The sequence below is a fragment of the Bos javanicus genome, chromosome 16 (genome assembly GCF_032452875.1).
Source record: "Bos javanicus breed banteng chromosome 16, ARS-OSU_banteng_1.0, whole genome shotgun sequence".
Classification (NCBI taxonomy): domain Eukaryota; kingdom Metazoa; phylum Chordata; class Mammalia; order Artiodactyla; family Bovidae; genus Bos; species Bos javanicus.
Genome location: NC_083883.1, coordinates 53,105,144 through 53,131,093, shown reverse-complemented (window position 1 = coordinate 53,131,093; position 25,950 = coordinate 53,105,144). Strand labels below are relative to the sequence as shown.

General features: G+C 49.0%; 1 protein-coding gene across 3 annotated transcripts in view; it reads left to right on the top strand.

Moving 5' to 3' along the window:
• The window catches only part of KAZN (kazrin, periplakin interacting protein), a 1,344,061-nt gene that overhangs the window by 1,292,275 nt on the left and 25,836 nt on the right, over positions 1–25,950 (top strand). For all 3 annotated transcript variants that reach the window (XM_061383221.1, XM_061383222.1, XM_061383223.1), the window contains 2 exons: positions 23,452–23,657; positions 24,033–24,151. In XM_061383221.1, the coding sequence (XP_061239205.1) occupies positions 23,452–23,657; positions 24,033–24,151 (325 nt within the window). The remainder of the gene's footprint in view (positions 1–23,451; positions 23,658–24,032; positions 24,152–25,950) is intronic.

Sequence of the window (25,950 nt, the reverse complement as noted above, 5' to 3'; positions counted from 1 at the left end):
GCTTCACCAGCAAGGAACTGTGAGCATCGTAACGCCAGGTGAAGGAGAACATGTGAGCTTCTAAGCCAGGGTCTCCCATGGCCTAAAACTAGCCTTTCCTTTTCTTCTCACCTGTGAATTCCCGCTCTGAACCACCTTAACTACTAACAGCTCAGTTCACACACCCTCTAAACAACAGTAGTTGCGCTTTCTGCTAACCGTAACATTTGCAACTCTTACCAAGAAACAGAGATTTTTAAATGCTGAAGCATCTCTTATCAGAAGGGATAGGATATTTTTTCCAAAGTCTCTAAAACAGAAAAGCCCCAGTCAGCTGCTCCCTTTCCTTCTGACCTGATGGGGTTGGAAAAGGTACCTAAAGTAGGCAGGGTACCTACTAAGGATCTTTCTGGGCTCTGTTGGCTGAGCCATTTCACCGAGCCTGGCGGCGAGGGAGAGCAGCTGGAGCGAGAGAGATTTTAGGAAATGCTTTTCTCCCCCCATGAATTTTTTTTTTCTTTTAGTTGATTTTTATTGTTTTGCCCTTTACTTACAAGAAAATAAGGTTGCAACTCCTCCTGGTAATAATGATTTAGTAGTTCCTTTTCATTTCAGTTTTTGTAAATTAGGAGATAATTCTAAGAGTTACTAAGGATGATTTATTTAAGAGAACTACGTCAAATAGCGAATGAGTTATGGGTAACATTAGATGAAAATAACCTTTCCCGTGGGAAAGGTTTCTTGAAGGCATGGATGCAAATATAAAATATAAACAAAAAAATCTAAATAAAGCTTATTTTAAAATATGATCGAATTCTATGTTATTTGATTGCTTCTATCTTACTCCGGGTGGGAGGCAAAGCCCGGCATGACCTGCCCCTTGGAATTTCAGGGCTGGGTCCTGTGGGGGTGATGGGAGGGGCCGAGGAAAGCTGGCTGGACTCTGGGCCCATGGAGGGGCTGAGGCTGGGGTGGCCTCCCAGAAACATCTCATCTTTGCCACCCTGACTGTAATTTGGAGGAGCCATCAGCATCCAGGGCTGCCTGTGGTCCTAAAGCACCACCTCCAAGCCTGGCGCCCTGACCCTGCATTCTCCAGCCCAGTGGCCCCAGTCAGCTTTCATCTGCTTCCTTCTCCCCCCAGCGCTCCTTCAAAAGACCCAAAGCGGGGCCCTGTGAGTTTGGGGCACATTACTTCCTGAAGACCTCAGTGGGCCTCTGCATTGTCCTGACTTCCTGCTTTCCCTGGGGACCGAGAGGAGCTTGAGAGAGAAATTAAAGGAGCCACAGGGCTTCCCTAATGAAGCCAGAGTGGGCTGGTCTTTTCTGAGCCCCATGAGACCGCCCCCAGATGCAAAACCTAGTCCTCCCGCAATGAAAACCCCGCAGTATAGCCTGAGAAGAGGCCACCTGGATACCCCAATCCACAATCGCAGCTGTGCCTTCAGCCTCTGCCTCCCAACTTAAATCCTCTCCAGCAATAAGACTGGAAGACGCCTTTTTAACCCCCCTTGCGTTTCTACTAGAAGAAAGCTCAAAGTACCATAAATGTATAGACCATGCCGAGAAGTTACAGAGTGCAGGACTGCCAGGAACTGAGGGGCGTGTGCCCCAGTAGCTGTCAACCTGGCCACACATTAGAATCCCCTGCAGAGCTTTCAAAACAAAAAATGACCAATGCCAGGTGCTATATTGCTGAATCAGTGTGGTAAAATCTCCGATACAGCCAGGGTTGAGAACCACTGGGCTTATCTGAGGAGCGTGAATGGCCCAAACACACGTGCCACAGCTCCTCTCTCCCTGGTCTCAAAACAGACATCACAGAACAATTAAAGAGCCCTTCTCACCCAGCCCCAAATGACCTCTCATGTCTTCACTTTACAAAGCCTCCAACAGCCACTGCCAATCAATCAGCATTGGCATTCAAAGAGAAAGCCAATTTGCCTCCCCAAAACTAACCCAACCCCTTACACTGAACAGATGAGGGAAAACTTGGCCCAGAAAGGAGTGATTTGGCTAAGATCCTTGCCATCGGTGTTGCAATACCAGGGCCTTCTCAAGGGCCAGGTCACACCTGATTCAAATCCACAGAGCTCTACTCAAAAGCCACACTCCCCTCCTTTGTTAATCAGACCTTGCCCCAAAAGGTCCAACTTCAGCATCACGATATTAGTCAGAAGTTGGAGTAGGGCTGTCTCATCTGCAGGATCTGTGGACAGCCGCACAGGTTTGCACTGCATTACCACGTGGATGGTATGCAGTACGCAGCCGGCATGGCTGTCCTCGGTGGCCCTGCTGTGTGCTCTCCCACCCATGCTGGCAGGCTCCAACAGGCGCAACCTAATAGTAGTGATAACAGTAATAACATCTAACATTTGTTGGGCACTTACCATGGGCCAAGTTCCATGCTCTGCGCTTGACACGTATTAACTCAGTTAACCCTCCAAAGGCTCCATTGGCAATGGGAAAATAGGCAAAGTACATCATCTGGGATCAAGGAGCCAGGAAACAGAACTGGGCTTCCAACCTAGCAAGGCTGTAGTGCCCCGAACGACTCCTCCGAGTGGGCGGTGAGGGGCTGGGACCGAGCTCGGTGGGTGCCTCCAGTCCCTCTGCTGGATCTGGTTTGAACTTGACTCCACCCCTACTTTTACCCACCAGTAGCCTCTGGCACAGCCTAGCACTTTCCTGGCTTTTGTGACGGAGTCTATTTCTGTTAGTCTTTTTCTGCCAGGCCCAGAAAACGCACTTGCAGAGAGGGACTGGAGGAGAGGGCAGGGCAGAAACGCACTGTGGTTCAGCACGAGCTCTCCATCAGGCAGGGCATGGCCTCCATCTGCCCTGCTATGAAACCCCTCTCTGTACCAGAGCTGCCACTTCCTGGTGGGGACAAGGCGGTGGGGCAGAGGGGAGGTCCCCTCCTGGCTACAGGAAGGCCCGGGCATCCCAGGAGCCTCTCCCGACACCTGTGCGCAAGGTTATTGGGCAGCTGCTATGTGCATCACTCAACCTGGGCTCCTGGGGAATCCAGGTGTAGTGGGGCTGCAGGTGAAAACCATTGGACCTGTGACTATATGAGTTTAAAAGTATCAACGGGCCCTCTCACCAAAAACCTGCATTTCCTCCCAAACACCCTACCCCCTCGCTCATCTGCTCTGAACAAACGACTCAAGCTTTTTCAACTCAAACCCCATCGGGGGGGGGGGGGGGCAGAACCTGCCATGCCCCCTGACTTCCCACCTATGCCCAAGGAAAAAGAACCTGGTGCTAATGAAGAATCAAGTGGGAATATATATGATTAACTTTATAAGAGGACGCTGATGTGCTCAGTCATGGCCGACTTTTTGCAACCCCTGGACTGTAGCCCACCAGGCTCCTCTGTCCATGGAATTTTCCAGGCAAGAATACTGGAGTGGGTTTCCACTTCCTTCTCCTATTATAAGAGAACAGGTTCATAATTTTGTAATATAAAAGAATGCCCTATAAGCTTAAAAATAACTTAGGGGTTTGATCTTGACCCAATGTTCGAAGTTGTTGAAATATCGAAGTCATAGCACACCACCAGGGAAGTGTCACTGTATAGAGAGACTGAGGGAATGTATCCTGATACCAGCTGGTGGATGGAGAACCCACATCTGAGCCACAACTGTGTGGTGCCTTAAAGCCCAGTTACCAAAAAATACGCAGATATGAACACCTGCACTCTACCTCCCCAACAAACTGAATCCACAAGAAAATTATCCCAAGATTAATCTCTAAGAAGCAAGAATAGCAGCAACTGAAAACCTTGGCCTTTCCTTCTTGAAAATGGCAGGACTTCTAGTCCCTAGCATGTCCTAAGGGGGAGCCTTTGACATTGTCAGAGCATCAGCCATGCTTCTGAATCAGAGTCCCTGGGAAACGCTGGCTGACTGCTTGTTTGCATTTCTGAGTTTGCGGCTTTGGAAATCTTTGACTGTTTTCTTAATGGGTTAGCAGGCACTAGCAGTTAATTCGGAGAAGGCAATGGCACCCCACTGCAGCACTCTTGCCTGGAAACTCCCATGGACGGAGGAGCCTGGTGGGCTGCAGTCCATGGGGTTGCTAAGAGTCAGACACGACTGAGCGACTTCACTTTCATTTTTCACTTTCATGCATTGGAGAAGGAAATGGCAACCCACTCCAGTGTTCTTGCCTGGAGAATCCCAGGGACTGGGGAGCCTGGTGGGCTGCCATCTATGGGGTCGCACAGAGTCGGACACGACTGAAGCGAATTAGCAGCAGCAGCAGTTAATTGCACCTAAACAAGAGAATCTAAGATTGCATGTCTTGCTCCATCTGGAGGACCTTTGCAGGCCACCGGTGGGGCTGGGCCAGGCCAAGTCAGGCCTGGGTAATCAATTGCTCTAGCTCTGGACTAGCATCTGATTTCAAGCTATTTAATTAACTTGTGAGCCTCAGTGTTCTCACCTGTGAAGTTGGTGTAACAACACTTTCCTTGTGGGCTCAGAAATGCCAGCTGATTGTGTTTTGGAGCCTGGAAAGCACTGGCCTCATGGCCTGTGTTCCCCAGGATTTGAATAGATTTAAGTTCAACCAGAGATAGGAAGGGCTTCCCTGATAGCTTAGATGGTAAAGAATCTGCCTGCAATGCAGGAGACTTGGGTTCCATCCCTGGGTCAGGAAGATCCCCTGCAAAAGAGTTGGACACGAGTTAGTGACTAAACAACAGCAGGCAGACTCGATCCTGACGGTTTAGCCACGGAAGCCCCTGTGGCTCATGTGAGATCTCCAAGAGCCTGAAGAAGTGATGTGAGGGACCTCTCTAGTGGTCTAGTAGTTAAGACCTCGCATTTCCAATGCAGGAGGCGTAGGCTCAATCCCTGGTTGGGGACCTAAGATCCCATATGCCACAGGGCACAGCCAAAAAAAAAAAAAAAAAAATAGTGAGGTGAGGTGAGCTGGGCACAGGGCCAGGTGAGTCAGAACCTTTCTCTGAGCATCTCTTTTGCTCGGAAAGAAGCTGAGTCAGTGAGCAGCATCTGCAGAGGCAGAGAGACCCCCACAGAGTGGCTGAGAAATTCCAGGCTCAGGTGTTCGTCTTGCTGCTGGCCCAGGTGTAGACAGAGGAGCCAAGTCTAATGCCACAGGGCCACGGCGCGGGAAGAGAAGTGCACACACCACCCTGGCAAACACCTGGCCCAGCTGCCGTGCCCCCGACCAGCTCTGAGCTGCCTAATTGCTTTCCCTGGGACAGGCCAGCGGGGCTGAAGTCACATCCAAACGGACCCCACGCCTGCCCAGGAGCGCCAGCTTCCTTCCTTGTTAGGAGGCAGATGTTTCTGGGGGTGGCATGGAGCCTGTGATAAGGAGGACCCGGGCCAGGGAGGGGAGAAGGCCGACTCTGTCAGCTGTCACCACGGGGACCAGCGCTGTGGTGACAGAAGAGGAAGCTCTCTGCAAGGCAGGGGAATCTGAGGGCTGTCTGCAAACCGAGGGTCAGAGAGCGCATCTTGGGATGGTGAATCATTCACAGGGCCCCTCCATCTCCTCACGCATGTTTAAGAAATACAAATTCACTTTAGTGACAGCCTGAACCAGCAGAATTGATCAAAACTAAGCTGTGGCGGGTGCGGGGGCTGGGGTGGGGGGGGCGGTACTTCCCTGGAGGCTCAGACAGTAAAGAATCTTCCTGCAATGCGAGAGCCCTGGGTTCAATCCCTGAGTTGAGAAGATCCCCTGGAAGAGGGCATGGACACCCACTCCAGTATTCTTGCCTGGAGAATCCCCATGGACAGAGGAGCCTGGCGGGCTACAGTTCACGGAGTCACAGAGTTACACACGACTGAGCAGCTAAGCATGCACACACACAAGCCATCGGGGAGAGGAGTCGAGGAAAGACCGGTTTTGGAGCCAGATCTTTGGGTTTGAATCCAGAGCCGGCACTCAGCTGTGTGACCCTAAGCCAGTCCCCCAGTCCCTCTGAACCTGTTTCTCCCTCTGTAAAATGGAAATCGGACTGCCTACCTCACAGGGCTGTTGCAAAGATGGACTCAGAAGTGGGTAAAAGCATCTGGCATATGGCAGAGCTCGACTTTCCTCATCTGTAACATGGGCCTCTGGGAACCTGTGTCCACCTTTCGGGTGAGGACACAGTCCATTCACAGCCAGGTGTCATGAAGCACCAGGCAGCCAGTCCTGATGGGGAGGCAAGTGGAGTGACCGCTGCTGTCTGCTCTGAGGGTCTCCACAGCAGCGTCTGAGTGACAATGATAAGGACCCACCTCTGTGAGCACCCTCATGGCCAGCCCTGTGCGGGGCTCACACCTGCCCCCTCCCATCGAATCTAAAGGAAGCAGTCATGCCGGGCTGCAGTGCTTCCAAAGCTCCTGGTTTTTCATGAAAGCCAAAAATGTCATGTGATACACCCCAATTCTTTAATATCAGCATCTATTTTTCTTTTAAGTTTAGTGTCCTTGGTGTGTGCTCAATTGTGTCCAACTGTTTGCAACCCCATGAACTGCAGCCCACCAGCCTCCTCTGTCCATGGGATTTTATAGGCAAGAATACTGGAGTGGGTTGCCATTTCCTCCTCCGGGGAATCTTCTCAACCCAGGGAGCAGACCGAGTCTCTCACATCTCCTGCATTGGCAGACAGGTTCTTTACCACTAGCACCACCTGGGTATCCTTTGAAAGTGAAAAGTGAAAGTCGCTCAGTAGTGTCTGACTCTTGTGACCCCATGGACTATACAGTCCATGGAATTCTCCAGGCCAGAATACTGGAGTGGGTAGCCTTTCCCTTCTCCAGGGGATCTTCACAAACCAGGGATCGAACCCAGGTCTCCCACATTGCAGACAGATTCTTTTACCAGCTGAGCCACAAGGGAAGCCCAAGAATACTGGAGTGGGTAGCCTATCCCTTCTTCAGCAGATTTTCCTGACCCAGGAACTGAACCAGGGTTTCCTGTTGAGCTATGAGGGTATCCTTTTGGGGGAAAAAAATTCCATGACTCCAATATATCTCCAGACCACTGGCTCCACCACCTCCCATCTGGACTCTCTGTAGACTGATCCAGTTTTGATGGTCCTTGTCTTTCCCCCTGGCCAGAGAGTCCTGGGCCTACCTGGTCATAGATCCCCATTTCATTGGCCCATATCCTCCTTCACCAGAGGGCCTTCCTGCCCATCTCTCCCTGGGCCACCAGGCAGCAGGGGGACCACTCATTTCTGACCCCAAGAAGTGTCCCCAGGGCTTGGGGTGTTTGGGGGAGTAGCAGGGGAGCTACCCTCAGAAGCCTGGAATCAGCACAGGAATCCTGAGGCCCTGGAAGCCAAATATGGCTGGCAGGACTTGGGGTCAGAGCACCTGCAGCCTGAGTGCCCAGCCAGACCACTAGACCATTTCTCATGGGCTTGGCCGAGCTCATGGGACTCGGAGATGGCGAGGGTGTGGGGGAGTGCTCCACCTGCAGGTGAAGGTGCTGATGAGCCTCACAGAAGGGTCACTCCTTGCTCTCCCGGAAATCCTAGCAGGATGCACAGTCATCAAAGTGGACACAGCCGTAACCCAGAGGCCCAGGGATATGGAGAGGGGTCAGGCTGAGGACTGAGGCCAAAGACCGGCTTCTGGGGTTGGTGGGGTGGGGTGTATGGGCAGTGATGGAGGCTGGGAGAGGAAAGTACTATATGACTTGCTGACTTTCACTGAGGGCCTGCCATGGAGGCGCTTCACATACACTCACTATGTCATTCAACAAACACTGGGTGACCACTGTCTATGTGCCAGGCTAGGGCTAAGGGCTGAGGATGCAGACATAAACAATGCGATAACACAAATCATTCTAACATCAGATCAGATCAGTCGCTCAGTCGTGTCCGACTCTTTGCGACCCCATGAATTGCAGCACGCCAGGCCTCCCTGTCCATCACCAACTCCCGGAGTTCACTCAGACTCACGTCCATCGAGTCAGTGATGCCATCCATCCATCTCATCCTCTGTCGTCCCCTTCTCCTCCTGCCCCCAATCCCTCTCAGCATCAGAGTCTTTTCCAATGAATCAACTCTTCGCATGAGGTGGCCAAAGTACTGGAGTTTTAGCTTCAGCATCATTCCTTCCAAAGAAATCCCAGGGCTGATCTCCTTCAGAATGGACTGGTTGGATCTCCTTGCAGTCCAAGGGACTCTCAAGAGTCTTCTCCAACACCACAGTTCAAAAGCATCAATTCTTTGGCACTCAGCCTTCTTCACAGTCCAACTTTCACATCCATACATGACCACAGGAAAAACCATAGCCTTGACTAGACGAACCTTTGTTGGCAAAGTAATGCCCAAAATCATATGAAGTGTGTGTTACTGTCTCAACCTTACAGATGAGGAAACCGGGGCCCCAAGGGGCCACATAAACAGCCCAAGGAGACGTAGTCAGCAATGGAACAAGACTAAGAATTGGGGTCCAGCAGACTATTGCCCTACACCATTTTCCAAGCAGATATGAATCTGATAAAACCATGAGCCTTTAGAACAATTATAGTCCTAGAGGGAGGCAGAGAAGGGGTGTCACAATTAAAGGAGTTCATCTAAAAGCAGGGAGAGGCTCACTTCCCCAAGTGGGTGGAAACTTCTTAGGATACTCTGCCTTGTGCCAAGGCTCCAGCTAAACATACTGATGGGCTCGAACGGGGTGTCAGTCCACAGTGAGCATGGTGGCCACCAGCCCTGGATACAGATACCCCCAGGAATCATGTTTCAGGATGCATGAGGAATGGCCATGACCAGCATCAGTTTTCTCCTTGACATTTCCTGTAGCATCTTAAGTTGCAAGAAGGCCCCCAAAACAAACCTTACCAAAGCACTCTTTATTTTGAAAGAAATTAAACAGATACTGTATAGCTCAGTTGGTAAAGAATCTACCTGCAGTGCAGGAGACCCGGGTTCGATTCCTGGGTTGGCAGGATCCCCTGGAGAAGGAAATGGCAACCCACTCCAGTATTCTTGCCTGGAAAATTCCATGGACAGAGGATTCTGGCAGGCTATAGTCCTCAGGATCACAAGAGTCGAACACAAATTAGCAACTAAACCACCACTCTTAAATGTCTTTGCCGTTCCTATTGGCCTTGGGGCAAGAAATATGGCTGCTCACCACTGGGGCAAGAAATTTCCAGGAGGCAATCGCAAGGCATTTTGAGGAGGTGGCGGGGTGGGGAGCGGTGTGGAAAGGTGCATTATTCAATGAGGATGATCCCAAAGGAGGTATCAACTCCAAATGCCACACCCAAGCCAGAGGTTCATGGATCTGACTCAGCGGTGGTCCCCCATCCCAGCAAGCAAATGGGTGGGCCAACGCAATAATCACTATCCATGGGGCTCACGGAAGCAGGCTGAGCAGAGAGGTCCTGAGGCCTGAAGGAGAGATGGGAGGGTCAGTGAAGGGAAGAGGCAGATCCATTGGGGGTCCTCAGACCACACAGCTATCCATCACTCTCCAAGTATCCACTGCCCCCAGCTTTGCCTCCAAGAACCGCACAGACACAAACGTGCACTGTCCCTACATGGACACGTGGATAGGAACCCTCCTCCTGCACATGGCCTCTGCTCAAAGAGCCCCTTCACTTTCCACAGAATTCACCGTTAAGGCCCACCCACCCATACAGAAGTTGGCCAGGAAAGCAGGTTGGAAAAAAGGATTAACTGTGGGAATACACGCAGAGGCCAGCAGCCAGCTGGTGAAAGCAAAAGAGAGGAGAGAAGCCCTCTTGTCTTCTGAGATGGCCCACACCCTACGGAGTATGCAGAATAAACCTGCTTTCACTCCACTTCGGCTCGCTAGTGAATTCTTTCCTGCATGAAGCCAAGGCCCCTCACTTGGTGGCCCACCCCAGGGACTTGCCTGAGACCTGGGATATGACCATCCTCTCGCGTCCCCTTTTCCTGCAACAGTAGTATCATGGTCATTTCCTGGAGCAGAACACAGGAGACAGGTGTTTCAGGAAACTCGGAGTGGCCTGCCCTGTTGTAGTGATCAATTCTTTGAAGTTCTAGCAAGTCTAACTTCCGCTTTTAGGGTTTCAGGAAAAGGGTACTTCTGGTTCTCAGAGATGTCAAATCAGGAAGGTGGGAGGGAAGAAAAAAAAAAAGGTGGGGTGGGAGACACCAGTTGCAGGTTAGACTCTAAGAAGGACTTCTTTCCCAAATGTGAGCACTCCTCAGCATGACAATAGGCTAGCAAAGAAGAAAAAGAACATTCTGGTACATGTTTTTTTTTTTTTAAAGCATACAGCAACTGTCATTGGATCACAGTACATTTGCCTTCCTCGGATCTCTTCTGAGCACCTTCCTCCAAAGTAAAATTGGGAAATACTTGCCTAGCACATACCTGGGAAATGAGTGTAGAGCAGGGTGGAGCCTTGTCAACTCAACAGGTGCCCTGCTGTCTGGGAAAGTTCTTGGGATGTGGGGAGGAGGGGCTGGCAGGAAGCGTGGCTGGAGGAGGGTGTCCTCCAAGGCTGGGGACAGGGGACTCGTGGGGCTGGAGACACTGTGAGCATAGCTTACATCCTTGCTGGGCAGCAGCATCACAAATGAGGGGGAAGGGAAGTATTTGATTTTTTTTTAAGCAGAAAGTAGTTGTCAGGGGTGAGAGCAGAGCTCTGGGATTTCTCAGGGTGCCTCATGGGTTAGTGTATTTGAAGGGACACTTGGGGGGAAAGGGCTACCAGCTCTTAGCTCAGGGCCTCCAAAGGCCCGCTTGGCTCTGGGGTTGGGGTGTTGGGGGTGGCCCACTCGGGCTCCTGCCATCATTCTAGCAGCTGCACAGTTAGTGATTCGATGCCATTTAGACCACACTGTGTGGTCCTAGCAGCCTGGGCTCAGGAGGCCTGACCATTGCACCTACTATTTCATAGGAGCTGTGACCGAGGGCTTGGGGAAAGCATCTCCATCCAATGCAGCGGCCGTTATCAGGCCATAAAACATCAGTATTTCACATTATAATACAGTGTTTTAAAAAAGAGAATTCAGCATTTGGCTTGAAAAGTGCTGACAGGGGCTCCCCCATTACTGCCCAAGGGCAGGGAGTTTTAACTGGAGTCAGCTGTCTGAGCAGGGCTGGCCCAAGGACGGGAGGGACCCAGGGTGGAAGGATGGGGGCGCTGGCAGCAGCCACGCCACGTGCTCACTGGCCTCTGGTGGGTGGAGGCCAGGGACGGTGCTGAACACAGGACAGCCCCTATGACAAAGAATTGTCTAGTCTCAAATGTCATTTAATACTGCCAAGGTTATCTAGACAAATGGTGCTGATGAACGTATTTGCAGGGCAGGAATAGAAACACGGATATAGAGAAAACAGACGTGTGGACACAGCAGGGGAAGGAGAGGCTGGGACAAATCGACAGTAGCATTGCCACATCGGAGAAGGCAATGGCACCCCACTCCAGGACCCTCGCCTGGAAAATCCCATGGACGGAGGAGCCTGGTGGGCTCCAGTCCATGGGGTCTCTAAGAGTCGGGCACAACTGAGCGACTTCACTTTCACTTTTCACTTTCATGCATTGGAGAAGGAAATGGCAACCCACTCGTGTTTTTGCCTAGAGAATTCCAGGGACGGGGGAGCCTGGTGGGCTGCCATCTATGGGGTCGCACAGAGTCGGATATATACTGCTGCAGCTGCCGCTGTTTAGTCGCTAAGTCATGTCTGACTCTGTGACCCCACGCCCTGTAGCCCATCAGGCTCCTCTGTCCATGGGATTTCCCAGATAAGAATAGGGGGTGTGGGTTGCCATTTCCTTCTCCAGGGGATCTTCCTGACTTAGAGATCATATCACCGTCTCCTGCGTGGCAGGCGAGGTTTTTGTTTTGTTTTCACCACTGAGCCACCTGGGAAGCCCCATATATACACTATGCTATGCTAAGTCGCTTCAGTCATGTCCGACTCTGTGGGACCCCATAGACGGCAGCCTACCAGGTTCCTCTGTCCATGGATTTTCCAGGCAAGAGTACTGGAGCGGGGTGCCATCTTGTGTAAAATAGAAAGCTAGTGGGAAGCTGCTACAGGGATCTCAGCTTGGTGCTCTGTGATGACCTAGAGGGGTGGATCTCGGGGTGGGAGGGAGGCTCACGAGGGAGGGAATATATATATACTTACAGCTGATTCTTGTTGATATATGGCAGAAACCAGTCCAACATTATAAAGTGATTATCCCTCAATTAAAAATAAAGAAAAAAATGTTGTTAAAATACTGCCAAGGTTGAGAGTTCCTGAGACCATGTGTACATTTAAAGAACTACAAGCATCTTAAGGTGGCCTCGAGGGGGTGGGGCTGGCAGAAGGTCAGTCAGAAAGGGAGACCTGCTCCCTCCCTCCTCACCTCCCGCCCTTCCTGCCTTCTTTTAACCAACGTGTACAGAGCTCCTTCCGTTTCAGGCAGCTGAGCTCATAGAGCTTCAAAAACTGATTTCCAACCCACGTCCAGTGGCATCATGTGGGCAACTGAAATTGGCCACAGTGGGCATATTTACATCACAGAGATGGGCAAACACGTGCTATAAACCAAAGCGCTTTTTAAAAATATGAGAGCTGCTTGTTACACATTTACCAGCACGACACTAACTTGGGCCCTTACTAGGAACCAGGGATACCCAGGGAGCAGACGGGGCTCAGCTCCTGTCCTTGTGGAGTTGATATCTAGTGGGAAGTCAGACACTCTTCAAACAATTCAGTTCAGTTCAGTAGCTCAGTCATGTCCGACTCTTTGCAACCCCATGAATTGCAGCATGCCAGGCCTCCCTGTCCATCACCAACTCCCGGAGTTTACCCAAACTCACGTCCATTGAGTCGGTGATGCCATCCAGCCATCTCATCCTCTGTTGTCCCCTTCTTCTCCTGCCCCCAATCCCTCCCAGCATCAGGGTCTTTTCCAATGAGTCAACTCTTTGCATAAGGTGGCCAAAGTATTGGAGTTTCAGCTTCAGCATCAGTCCTTCCAATGAACACCCAGGACTGATCTCCTTTAGGATGGACTGGTTGTATTTCCTTCAAACAATTACATAACTGTTAGTGAACTTCAGCTCTGAGAAGTGTAGGCTCAGTGTCTGGGATAATGAGAGCTTGTGTGAGCATAAGTGTGGGCCGGGGGCCATGGAGGGGGTGTGTGTTTCAGGGGGTGACTGGCCTCGGCTAGGTGACCTGGAAGAGGTAACATTTAAATAGGGCCCTGACGGCTTTGTAGGAGTTCAGGCAGATTAGACAACAACAGATCACCTTTAGGGCAGAGAGGGCAGCAGGCACAGCCAGTTAGGGACGAGGACTAGGAGAGGCAGGAGGACTGAGAAAGTATTCCTAAAAAGCCCAGGGAGGGGTGAGAGACCGAGGAGAAGCTGATCAAGTTGGCAAGGCGGACCACACAGAGCGCTGTTACGTAAGGAACTTGGGTTTTATCCAGGCAGCTGGTGAAGGGTGTTGAGCAGAAGACATCCCTGGGTAGATTCAAATTAAAAACAAAATTATGTTGTTCCCTCCTTTCCTATAGCTTTGGGGTTTACTGCCGCTAATGGCATTAAGCATCACCATGAACCAGGCCTGGGCAATAAAGAGATGGATAGGTTTGCCTGCTGACTTAGGGATTTCCTTTGGGCAGGGCAGGTGAACAGACCCATGCACGTGGCACCAGCAGAACATGAAGAGTTCTGGGTGGACAGTGCCCATCGCAGGAGGGATGTCCACTTGGGCAGTGAGGAGGAAGGCGGACTCTGAAGGACCTCCCTCTACAAAACCCCTAAATCTGAAACAAAACATACTTTGTAACACATCACCCGCCTCATCAACAGTAAGGAAAATTCCCAAGGCACTTCCATCCGAAAATAAAAGGCTGTGATCTAATACCAGGACCAGAGCAGTGAGTGATAACTAAATGCAAACACTGGGGCTTGTCCTAAGGACAGATGCTGACATCAGGACCAGTGACAGGGGAGAAAGCCTCGTTGCTGTTCAGTCGCTAAGTCGCGTCCAGTGCTTTGTGACCCCATGAACTGCAGCACGCCAAGCTCCTCTGTCCTCCACTAACTCCTGGAATTTGCTCAAATTCTCATCCTCTGAGGCCCCCTTCTTTCTTGGGTTGTGGCAAAGTGAAACATCAGAACATGCAACTCTTATCCTCCTAGGGCCTCTGACAGGGAGTGAAGTGGTCCCTGCTCCCAGGTGTCATCCCCACTCCCTATCTCATCCCCACCCCAGCAGAAGCAATGTCTATCCTCTCTGGAGGAAAACATTGCTATTTAGAAGCCGGAGATTCCCATAAGATCAAATATGAGTTCATGCATGAGAGTCAGCAGAAAGATTAATAAATAGCAATCTGGACCCTCTAAGCCCTTTCAGACACAGTAATTATCCACACCAAATACATGGTAATGTGCAGGCAATATTTAAGATTAAATACTTTAGGGTATTTAAGGAAATCTAAAAAATCATAGACCTGAACAAACAACATGAGACTATATGGGAAGACCAGGCAAAGTTAAAAGAGGACCAAATAGAAATTTTAGAAATTAAAAAATATATACAGTTGGTAACATTTAAAAAAAAAAGGATGGACTAAACAGCAAACTAAATAGCTGAAGAGAGACTATTAAAAATGGAAAACAAGTCTAAGGAAATTACCCAAATGCAATACAGAGAAAGAAGTTGATGAAACCCATAAAGAAGAAATCTGGTCTGTAGCAATAGCCACCAGCCACATACAGCCATGTAAACTTATATTTGAATCAATTAAAATTAAATTTATAAGTCAGTTCCCCAGTTGCACTAGCCACATTTTAAGTGCTCATAGCCACATGTGGTTAACAGCTGTCATACTGGACAATGTATATTGCAGGCAGACCTCAAAGACGTGATGGATTGGGTTCCAGACCATCACAGTAAAGTGAATACCACAATAAAGCAAGTCACATGAATTTTCTGGTTTCCCAGTGCATATAAAAGTTATGCTTACATTGTACTGTTTCCTATTAACTGTGCAATACCATTCTATCTAAAAAACAGTGTACATACCTTAATTTATAAATACTTTATTGCTAAAAAATGCTAACCATCATCTGAGCCTTCAGCAAGTGGTAATCTTTTTGCAATAGTAACATCAAGGATCACTGAGCACAGATCACCATAACAAATGTAATAATGAAAATGTTCGAAATATCAAGGGAATTGCCAAAATTTGACAGAGATATGAAGTGATAAAATGTTGGAAAAATGGTGCCAATAGACTTGCTTGACAAAGGATCGCCACAATCCTTCAATTTGTAAAAAATGTAATATTTGTAAAGTGTAATAAGGCAAGATATGCCTATATGCAACATTTCCATCATCAGAGAAAGTTCTGTTGGACAGACTAGGTTGTAAGATAGGGAAGAAAGTCCAATCCCAGAAGAAGAGCAAACAGAATGGAGAAGAGAAAGAAGTAATGGTTGAGGGATTTCCTTAGAGGTCCAGTGGTTAAGACTTCACCTTCCAATACCAGTAGTGTAGGTTCAATCCCTTGTTGGGGAACTAAGATCCCACATGCCTTGCAGCCAAAAAAAAAAAAAAAAAAACAGAAGCAATATTATAACAAATTCAATAAAGACTTTAAAAATGGTCTTTAAAAAAGAACTGTAATAGTCTGTAAAAAGACTCTAAAAATGGTCTTTTTTACAATAAAAAAAATCATAAAAAATAATGGTTGAGAATATTAAAAAACGAACCCACTGATGCAGGAAACACAATTTATATAAATCAGGATGGATGAAAAGAAATCCACATCTAGCCACATCATAGTGAAACTGAACAAAAAAGACAAAGAGAAAATCTGAAGAGTAGCTAACAAAAGAACAATCAAACTGGAGCTGACTTCTCTTTAGCAAAAAGGAGACAGATAGTCGAGTAATGTCTTCCAAGTGCAAAGGAAAAAATTGTCAACCTAAAACTGTGTACCCAGCAGAACTCTTTAGTAACAAGGGTGACATATAGACTTTTTTCATATAAACAAAAGTCGTAAGAGCTTACCAACAAAAAACTCTTTATGGAGGAACTTTTAAAACATGCTCTTCATAAATATGAATATACCTCTTCCTAGAAGTGAGGTCTGAGACATAAGAAGGAATGATGAACAAAGAAACTGGTAAGCATGTAGGTAAATTATTTTAAGCAAGTATTACCAATACAAATTAATCATGATGACAGCGTCTAAAGTGTGTGTGTGTGTGTGCTCGGTCATGTCCGATTCTTTGAGAGCCCATGGACTGTAGCCTGCCAGGCACCTTTGTCCATGGGATTTTCCAGGCAAGAATTCTGGAGTAGGGTGCCACTCCCTTCTCCAAGGGATCTTCCTGACCCAGGGATTGAACCCAAGCCTCTTGGTCTCCTGCACTGGCAGGCAGATTCTTTACCACTAGTGCCACCTGGGAAACCCATAATGTCTAAATTAGAGTTGTTGTTGTTTGTTTGTTTTTAAGAATGGAATTAAAATATTGGACATGGTAGTGTAAGTCAGGAAGAATGATCAGAATTAATATATTTTTAATAACTCTTACTATTTAGGAGAAGGCATTAAGATATTGATCAATCCTAGGCTTTATTAAGTTAAATATACACAGTATTTTAGAAGGTTCTAGAACATCCATATAAATCAGAATCTCCTGGAGGCCTGTTAAAACACGGATCACTGGCTCCCACCCTCAGAATTTCTGTTCCAGGAGATCTGGGGTGGGTTTCTAGAATTTTCGTTTCTAACAAATTCCCAGGTGTTGCGGCCACTACTGGCCCAGGCACCACACTTCAAGAACGACTGAACCCAAAACAGTAGTTTTGGAAATAGGGTGCTTAACTTCCAAACCAACAGAGGGGTGTAAAATGAAATGAGAAAACAAAACTTTTCCATCCAGACCAGCTTTGCCCAATAAAAAATATAATGTCAACCACATTAACATTATGTGGTTTTAGATTTTTCTGGTTCAGTTCAGTTCAGTCACTCAGTCGTGTCCGACTCTTTGCGACCCCATGAATCGCAGCACGCCTGGCCTCCCTGTCCATCACCAACTCCCGGAGTTCACTCAGACTCACGTCCATCGAGTTGGTGATACCATCCAGCCATCTCATCCTCTGTCGTCCCCTTCTCCTTCTGCCCCCAATCCCTCCCAGCAGCAGAGTCTTTTCCAATGAGTTAACTCTTTGCATGAGGTGGCCAAAGTATTGGAGTTTCAGCTTTAGCATCAGTCCTTCGAAAGAACACCCAGGGCTGATCTCCTTTAGGATGGACTGGTTGGATCTCCTTGCAGTCCAAGGGACTCTCAAGAGTCTTCTCCAACACCACAGTTCAAAAGCATCAATTCTTTAGCACTCAGCTTTCTTCACAGTCCAACTCTCACATCCATACATGACCACTGAAAAAACCACAGCCTTGACTAGACCGACCTTTGTTGGCAAAGTAATGTCTCTGCTTTTCAATATGCTATCTAGGTTGGTCATAACTTTCCTTCCAAGGAGTAAGCATCTTTTAATTTCATGGCTGCAGTCACCATCTGCAGTGATTTTGGAGCCCAAAAAAATAAAGTCTGACACTGTTTCCACTGTTTCCCCATCTATTTGCCATGAAGTGATGGGACCAGATGCCATGATCTTAGTTTTCTGAATGTTGAGCTTTAAGCCAACTTTTTCACTCTCCTCTTTCACTTTCATCAAGAGGCTTTTTAGTTCCTCTTCACTTTCTGCCATAAGGTAGATACGTTAAAAAAGTAAAAAGAAACTGGTGAAATGAGTCTTAGTAATGTATTTTATTTAACTCAATATACCCCAAATATTATCATTTCAATATGTGATCAATTTTTAAAAGTATTAATGAGACACATTATTTATTTATTTTTTTGGTACAAAGTCTTCAAAATTCAGGGTGTATTTTACACTATCAGCACTTCTCAATGTGGACTGACCACCCTGCAGGTACCCAACGGCCACACATGGTTTGTGGCTACAGCCCTGGACAGAGCGGGTCTAGACTGTAAGGGACGAGAGCCTGCAGAGGACAGAGGCCACACAGTCACTGAGTGCCCACAATATGCCAGACTACAGGGTGAGCACTTTGTCCACGTCAAACATCATCTCCTTCCGTCCCCACATAGGCCTGTGAGATTAGCGTTAGTATCACCCCAGACGGGAATAGCAAGGCTGAGAAAACTTAAAACATTTCCCCAGGATCATGTGGCTGGCAAGTAGCAGAGCTGGGCTTCAAAGCCAGGTCTCTCATAGTCGATTGCCCACGTCGGAACCTCAGGGTTTCTATAAAGGATTTTATGTAACAGTTCAGTTCAGTTCAGTTCAGTTGCTCAGTCGTGTCCAACTCTTTGTGACCCCATGAACCGCAGCACGCCAGGCCTCCCTGTCCATCACCAACTCCCAGAGTCCACCTAAACCCATGTCCATTGAGTCAATGATGCCATCCAACCATCTCATCCTCTGTTGTCTCCTTCTCCTTCTGCCCTCAATCTTTCCCAGCATCAGGGTCTTTTCCAATGAGTCCGCTCTTCGCATCAGGTGGCCAAAGTATTGGAGTTTCAGCCTCAACATCGGTCCTTCCAATGAACACCCAGGCCAGATAGTAAATATCTTAGCCTTTTGGGACCAATCTGTCACAACCATTCAGCTCTGCTCTGGTAACAAGACAGCATGCATGTGTGCTCAATCATGTCCAACTCTTTGCAACCCGGTGGACTGTAGCCCACCCAGGCTCCTCTGTTCATGGGATTATCCAGGCAAGAATAGTAGAATGAGTTGCCATTTCCTCCTCCAGGGGATCTTCCCAACCCAGGGATTGAACCTGTGTCTCCTGCGTCGGCAGGTGGATTCTTTACCATTGAGCCACCTGGGAAGCCCCAATAGGACAGCCTTAGACAATGTGTAAACAAATGAGCGTGGCTCTGTCCCAATAGCATTTCATGTAGGGAAGCAGGTAGAAGGCAGGGTCTGGCCTTTGGGCTGTAGTCTGCAACCCCTGTGCTAGGCTAACACAACTGGGCCTCTGGAGGCCCAGGTTCAGGGAGACCTCAACGACTATTTGCTGATGTTCTGTGGTGTGTGCATGTATCGGGAGTGTTTGGAAGGATGAGACCCTCTCTTTCCAGAACCACCATGGCCCTCCCAATGTTCAGAAGGATCCAGAATGGCTATGTTTTGGTGGGACGTCCTCAGACTCTGCCAGGGGCTTGGCCAGCCCCTCTAACTCTGTAGCCTCTGCTGAGCTCCTGGCTATAAACATGAGTTATTCCCACTCTCAGGGCTGAGACAGAGGGGAAATAAAGGCCAGGATTGATGGAATCCCAGACATAAAATCTGGCACCATAATGCCTACATTTTGGAAATTGCCTTTAATTAATGGTTTATGGCCACAAAGGTTCCCTCCCCCCACCCTTCATCCTTCTGTAGCATCTTCTCCCTGGTGATCAGTCCTGGGGATGGGAACAGGGAGGGGGTGAAAGAGGAGGGCTAGTGAATAGCTGGTTTTTCAGAAACCAAAATGTGTGGTTTTGCTTATATGAACCCAGCTTGGCCTCTGGCATTCCTCGAGCCTGGACTCCATAAATAATGTAAATTGAAAAGCCAGCTCCCTGCACAGGCCTGAGGCCTGTTAGCTACAGACTCACCCACACACACGCACAAAAACACATCAAGCTCAGGAAAACACACACTCACAAGTGTGTATACACACACACACACACACACATACACACACACCGGAAATTTGCTTTTTTATTTTTTTGGTCCGCTTATCAGTCTCTCCTTCTTCCTGTTTATCTTGCTGTCTTTGTGTTCCGTGGCACTATTTCTTCCCTGAAGTTCTGCTCTTTGAGTCTCTCTTCCGTTCTCTCTCCTGTCTTTCCCCTTCCCATGCCCTTTGATCTCCCCTACTTGGGGACACGTAGCCAAGCTACACAAACACACCCCCAGCTGCCCACCTCAGCAGAGAATCCACAAATCCTCCCCTCCCATCACAGACACCCCTGCCCCTCCCACCTGGACCAGGCTTGACTCTAACCAGGACAATGAACTTCTGCCCAGGTGCAAGAAGTTCAATTAGGTTCCCTCCCTAAGCACCTGAGCTGAACTCAAACCACATTTCATCCCAGGAATACAAGGGGACGGAGGCAACTCTGCCAAATTCTAGGTATAGCCAAAAATATTGCCCAAGCCCCAGGGTAGAGGCCCTTTATTACCAATAATAGCCACCTTGACTGAGTGTCTACTATGGCTTCATATTCAGAATATATAATAGTCATGTTAACCTAAGAGGCAGATATTCTTATTATTCTCATTTTATAGGTGGGAAAACTGAGGCTTCAAGAAGTAAAGGAATTTGCTTAAAACCAAAGTCTGTTCAACTCCAAAGCCTAGTCTCTTCCCACATGCTCAGTCACTTCAGTCTTGTCTGACTTATTGCGACCCTGTGGATTGCAGCCCTCCAGGCTCCTCAGTCCATGGGATTTTCTAGGCAAGAATACTGGAGTGGGTTGTCATGCCCTCCTCCAGGGGACCTTCTTGACCCAGGGATTGAACCCACGTCTCCTGTGTCTCCTGCATTGCAGGTGGATTCTTTACCCTGAGCCACTGGGGAAGCCCCAGTCTCTTCCCACAGGGCTGGTCCAAATAGACAACATGGGTTGTGTCTTGGGATCTGGGATTACCAGATTCAGCCACATATGGTCTCTCATCTCCCCAGAAACATGTAACAGAGACATGACTCCAATACAGGAATAAGGCAGAGGTTCTCAAGTCTAGCCAACAGGCGGACACACTGTTCAGATGCCAGTGGTCAGCAGCTGTACACCCAACCAGAAAGGCTTCCCTGCCAGTCAAGCCTGTCCTTGGGGGCCCAGCTCTAGCAGTGGAGGGAGGGGAACACCTAGGCTGAGGCCCCTAGCCAGGCAAGGACTTGGAGCCTCCCAGGCAGGGCTGCAGAGGCAGCCGCTGTTTCTGCATTCCCTGGCGCCATGGCAACAAGAGTGCTCAAATTGGTGACCCGCAGAGTCTGTACCATCTGCTGTTTTCGGGGCTGGGGGTTGCAGGGTCACCTTCTGTCTGCCTGAGAAAGGAAATATAGTAATGTGGCAATGACCTCTCACCCTTGTCTATGCAGTGTAGAAAGGCCCCATCAGCCTCGCTGTCACTGAGTCCGCAGAGCAGCCCAGGGGTGGAGGCAGGCAGCAGAGAGCAGTATCACGACAACATGCAGAGATGGACACTGAGGCACGAGGCACCATCTCTGCCCACCCTGCGTTAGGTCGTTCTGCCTGGCGCCCTGCTGGACCAGCCCGGCATCTTTCAGGCCAGGTGGCTGTGGGCCCCGAAGGGCTCTTAGCTGGGTAGTTAGGTGTTGGGGAGAAAGGTTTCGGTGGAGCTGAGACGAGGGAGGTGGGTATGGTCACCAAGCTGCAGTTCCCCAAGAGTCGTCCAAGGCGTTTCAATGGAGGGAGGCAAGTGACTGGGGGAAAGGGCTTCATACAAACTCAGTGACTTGAAGAAGTAAGGTCTTTAGTCTGTGGGTTTTGTTTTTTTTTTTCAATTTCAAAAATAATATAGCCAATGCAGAAAACTTGGAAAACAGAAAAATATGCACACACATTCTGGCACACTCACAAGTTCATGACACACACACACATGTTCACACACAAATATCATCCCTTTCCAGAGATAAAGACTTTTAGCATTTAACCATCTAATACAATGTAATATATGACATATATGTATATATTATATAGATACAATTATTAGGATTCCCTGGTGGTTCAGACGGTAAAGAATCTGCCTGCCATGCAGGAAACCTGGGTTCAATCCCTGTGTACAGAAGATCCCCTGGAGATGGGAATGGCAACCCACTCCAGTATTCTTGCCTGGAGAATTCCATGGACAGAGAAGCCTGGCAGGCTACAATCCATGGGGCTGCAAAAAGTCAGACACGACTCAGCGACTAACACATGTATTATATGCACATTATATATATTATCATACGTATTTTAGCGTGGTTGGGATTATGTTGTACCTGCTATCTTGTACTGTGCTTTTTCATTTTGCAATAGATTGTGCACATTTTCTCATATAAAATATATTCCCATGACAGGTTTTTCAATGAACTGCCTATATGCCGACATACAAATGAAGTATCATTCATTCAGATTAAACTTTCATCCATAACCATTTATACTGCTTCCTAGTTTTTAAATGTTTCTATTTTTTTCATTATAAATTTATATATGTTTATTATGGAACTTTAATGATACTTAGAGGTACCGCAGGAGGGAGATAAGGTCATACAAACTCAGTAACTGTAACACTTTTGTGCTTTTCACACCGATTGTTTTACTATTTGTCTGATTTGATGGCTATGTAATTTTTACCTTGTTATAATGGTGTATAACATACAATATAGGGTCCTTTCAAATCAGGCTTATTTTTTAATATTTGTCATTTCTCACAGTATTGAGTTTATCCATTTGGGTTTTCATTTAACCATGCTTTGAAAAAAGATTCTTTTCCCTTCTCTGTTGACTCCTCACCACCTGAACTTGGTATATTTATCAAGTGTTGATGCAGCTGACTGTGGATTGAGGAATGGGGCTGGAAAATGCTGATAGAAAGACATTTTTGCCTGTGAGGGCCACTCCGGAAACACATTTCAGTGTGTACAGGAATAGAGCTGGTGCTCCATTTATCCTAAAAATATGAATCACCCAGTCGCCCAAAAATGACTGTCTCTGTGTTGTGTACAGTAGAGAAAAATGAGGGATGACCAGGCCCACCGACAGGAGGCAGGTGAAATAGATTGTGGAGCATCATTCCACGAATCCTGTGTGGTCAAAAGATATTACAGGTCACTGCTGAGAAGGAGGCATGTCCTCCATGGTGTAAATGAGAACAGCATATTACAAAACGGGATGGACCATGTAAATATGGGCATCTGTGTGTGTTTGTAAGAGTGGGCATTTTTTGTGTTGCTTTTTTTTTTCCCCCCAGTGGCTATAATGCTGTTTATTTTTTATGAGGATATGTAGTCAGATTAAGCACAGGTTAATAATACCAGTTTGTTCTTTTCAAAGCAAAGCAAAAGCCCTGTAGACTTTTTATTTATTTATTTACTTTTTAATTGGAGGAAGTGTAGGCATCTGTGTATCTCAAAGAATATTTAACTAAATACCAGCAGCTGCTATCTCCGGGTAGCGCGGGTTTGGGGGTGATTCTCTGTTTTATTTTTATTCTTTCTTGGATTTTTAATTCTTCAAATTTTTTTCCTTTTAGAGGGCATAGGTTACTAGTGTATTGGGGGAGGGGCAGCACAACAAAACAAAAGCCATTTTGATTCTGAAAAGAAGAACCGTATAGGGTGGGGAAGACATGGGGCGGGGGTACTCAGAGGGGGCACCCTGCCCCCTGCCTGCCCCTCACCCTACTCCCCAGCACGGCCCTGTGTGCTTGTGTGTTGCAGACTCCGACAGCCAGTGCAGCCCCACGAGGCAGAGCCTCAGCCTGTCGGAGGGCGAGGAGCAAATGGACCGGCTGCAGCAGGTGGAGCTGGTCAGGACCACGCCCATGTCCCACTGGAAGGCGGGTACCGTCCAGGCCTGGCTGGAGGTAGTCATGGCCATGCCCATGTACGTCAAGGCCTGCGCGGAGAACGTCAAGAGTGGGAAGGTAGGACCCCCGTGGGGATTCTCCCCTCATCCCACCCCACACACCAGAGTTACAGGAGCTGGCTGAACCGGATTCATGCTCCAGTGACTCCAGTAAATCACTGTCTCTCCAACAAGGTTCATAGCTCTTCTGATCCTCAGCTCCTCATCTTTAAAATGGGACTAATTTTCCCTTACCTGGCTGGAGGGAGGCAGGGCTGGACTTGAGTACCTTTTCAGTCCGTTCGGGGATTCCACCGCCTCCCGTAGCAGCAGCCCTCTGGCAAGGCGCCTGCAGAGCTCTTCCCATGGCTCTGCCCGGAACGCCGGGAGGGATTCCTTGGGTCCCCGCTCCCACGCCTCCCTTCGGCGCTCAATCCCCACCTCCCGGGCGCAGGTGCTGCTGAGCCTGAGCGACGAAGACCTGGAGCTTGGCCTAGGCGTGTGTAGCTCGCTACACCGGCGCAAGCTCCGGCTGGCCATCGAGGACTACCGCGACGCCGAGGCAGGCAGGAGGTGAGCCGGCGCCCTGGTCCCGGGGAATTGAGAGATGAGCCGCCAGAGACCTCGCCTCAGGGTCACAAGGGTGATGGGGCGGGCGCTGTGAGTGGGGCCAGGTGAGGAGTGCCAGGTCCTGGGACGCCACTGGGCGGCGCTCTGGGTGGGCCCTTCCCTGTAGAGCCCCTCCCTGTAGCAAGATGGAGAACAAACTCAGTGCAGCTCCAAGAGCCCTAGGATCGTTCCAGTGCGGGAGTCGGGAGTCTTCAGGCGCAACCCAGAACTCCTCTAGACTCCGAGGGTAGGCCAGTCCTGGTGGACCTGGGAAATTTGGCCAAGATGTTTGTTCTGCCTATTCCCACCTCAAACCCCAGCTCTTAACATTCCAACTAAGAGACAGCCTACAGGCTGCTGCTGCTAAGTCGCTTCAGTCGTGTCCGACTCTGCGACCCCATAGACGGCAGCCCACCAGGCGCCCCCGTCCCTGGGATTCTCCAGGCAAGAACACTGGAGTGGGTTGCCATTTCCTTCTCCAATGCATGAAAGTGAAAAGTAAAAGTGAAGTCGCTCAGTCGTGTCCGACTCCCATCGACCCCATGGACTGCAGCCTTCCAGGCTCCTCCGCCCACGGGATTTTCCAGGGAAGAGTACCAAAGTGGGGTGCCATTGCCTTCTCCGAGGACGAAAAGAAATGGACCTGATTTGGGACCAGGTGCGAGGGGGTGTTTGAGGGCCCGGAGGGAAGGGGCGTCCATCAGCAAGCACACCTGGGAGGGGCTGACCATCCGCCCATCAAGTGTGTCCCCAGCGAGGCCGCCCTCCCGCCCCCAGCTCCTGCCGGCCTCTCTCCTGACCTTTGTGAGCAGGACTTATTGGGGAGCCCCTCATTCACCAAGCAGCTCCAGGGAAAAGGAAAGGAGCCCCCTACCCAGTCCTCAGCCTGCAGAAGGGGAAGAAAACTAGCTGGTAAATCTGACACTTTCTGTTTTGCATAATTATCTCCTTCACTGGTTTCCCCATCATTTTTGTGCAGTTAATTAATCAAACCTGGTGGTGTGTGCTATTATTTGCAGAAGCAGCTTTGTGGATTAAAAATAAGAAGGGGCTAGGGATAGGAAGGCAGGCTGGTTTAAAAGCCAGAAAAGCAAATTGCTGGGTGTCCTGGAGAATGATTCCGAGGTGGCAGGAAAAAAGAGATGAGACGGGATCTGAAACTCAGGCAGTAATTCCCAGGAAAGCCAAGTAAGAAGGTCATGGCCCTTATCAGAAGGTCTGGACCTTCCTAAAGGACATGGTGGGGAGTGGTGGAGGAGTGGGTAGACTGGGGGGCGGGGAGGAGGGAAGAGCAGGGCAGAGCTTGCGGTTCCGCTGAGCTTCCCCTCCTGAGTGTCCCACAAGCACATCACATCCACCACAGACCCTTACCCAGTGTCTGCCCCCACTCCCCAAAAGCTTACCACTCTGGGTCACCCAAGCTGGAAACCCCACCCCCACCCCACCCCCTTCCATTCCCAACACAGTCACTGTTACTTGAGCAGGGTGGTGCTGCCTGCCTCACCCCTCAAAATTCAGGATCGCTGTCCAAGTTCCCCCCAAATCCAGTTGACCCCTGAGAGCCTCCCAGAGCCAGAAAAGGGTTGGAGTCAACTCATCAGCCAGATGTGAATAGATTTTAAACATTTCTAAGAGCCCTAAGCGGAGAAGGCAATGGCACCCCACTCCAGTACTCTTGCCTGGAAAAATCCCATGGACAGAGGAGCCTGGTAGGCTGCAGTCCATGGGGTCAAGAAGAGTCGGACACGACTGAGCGACTTCAC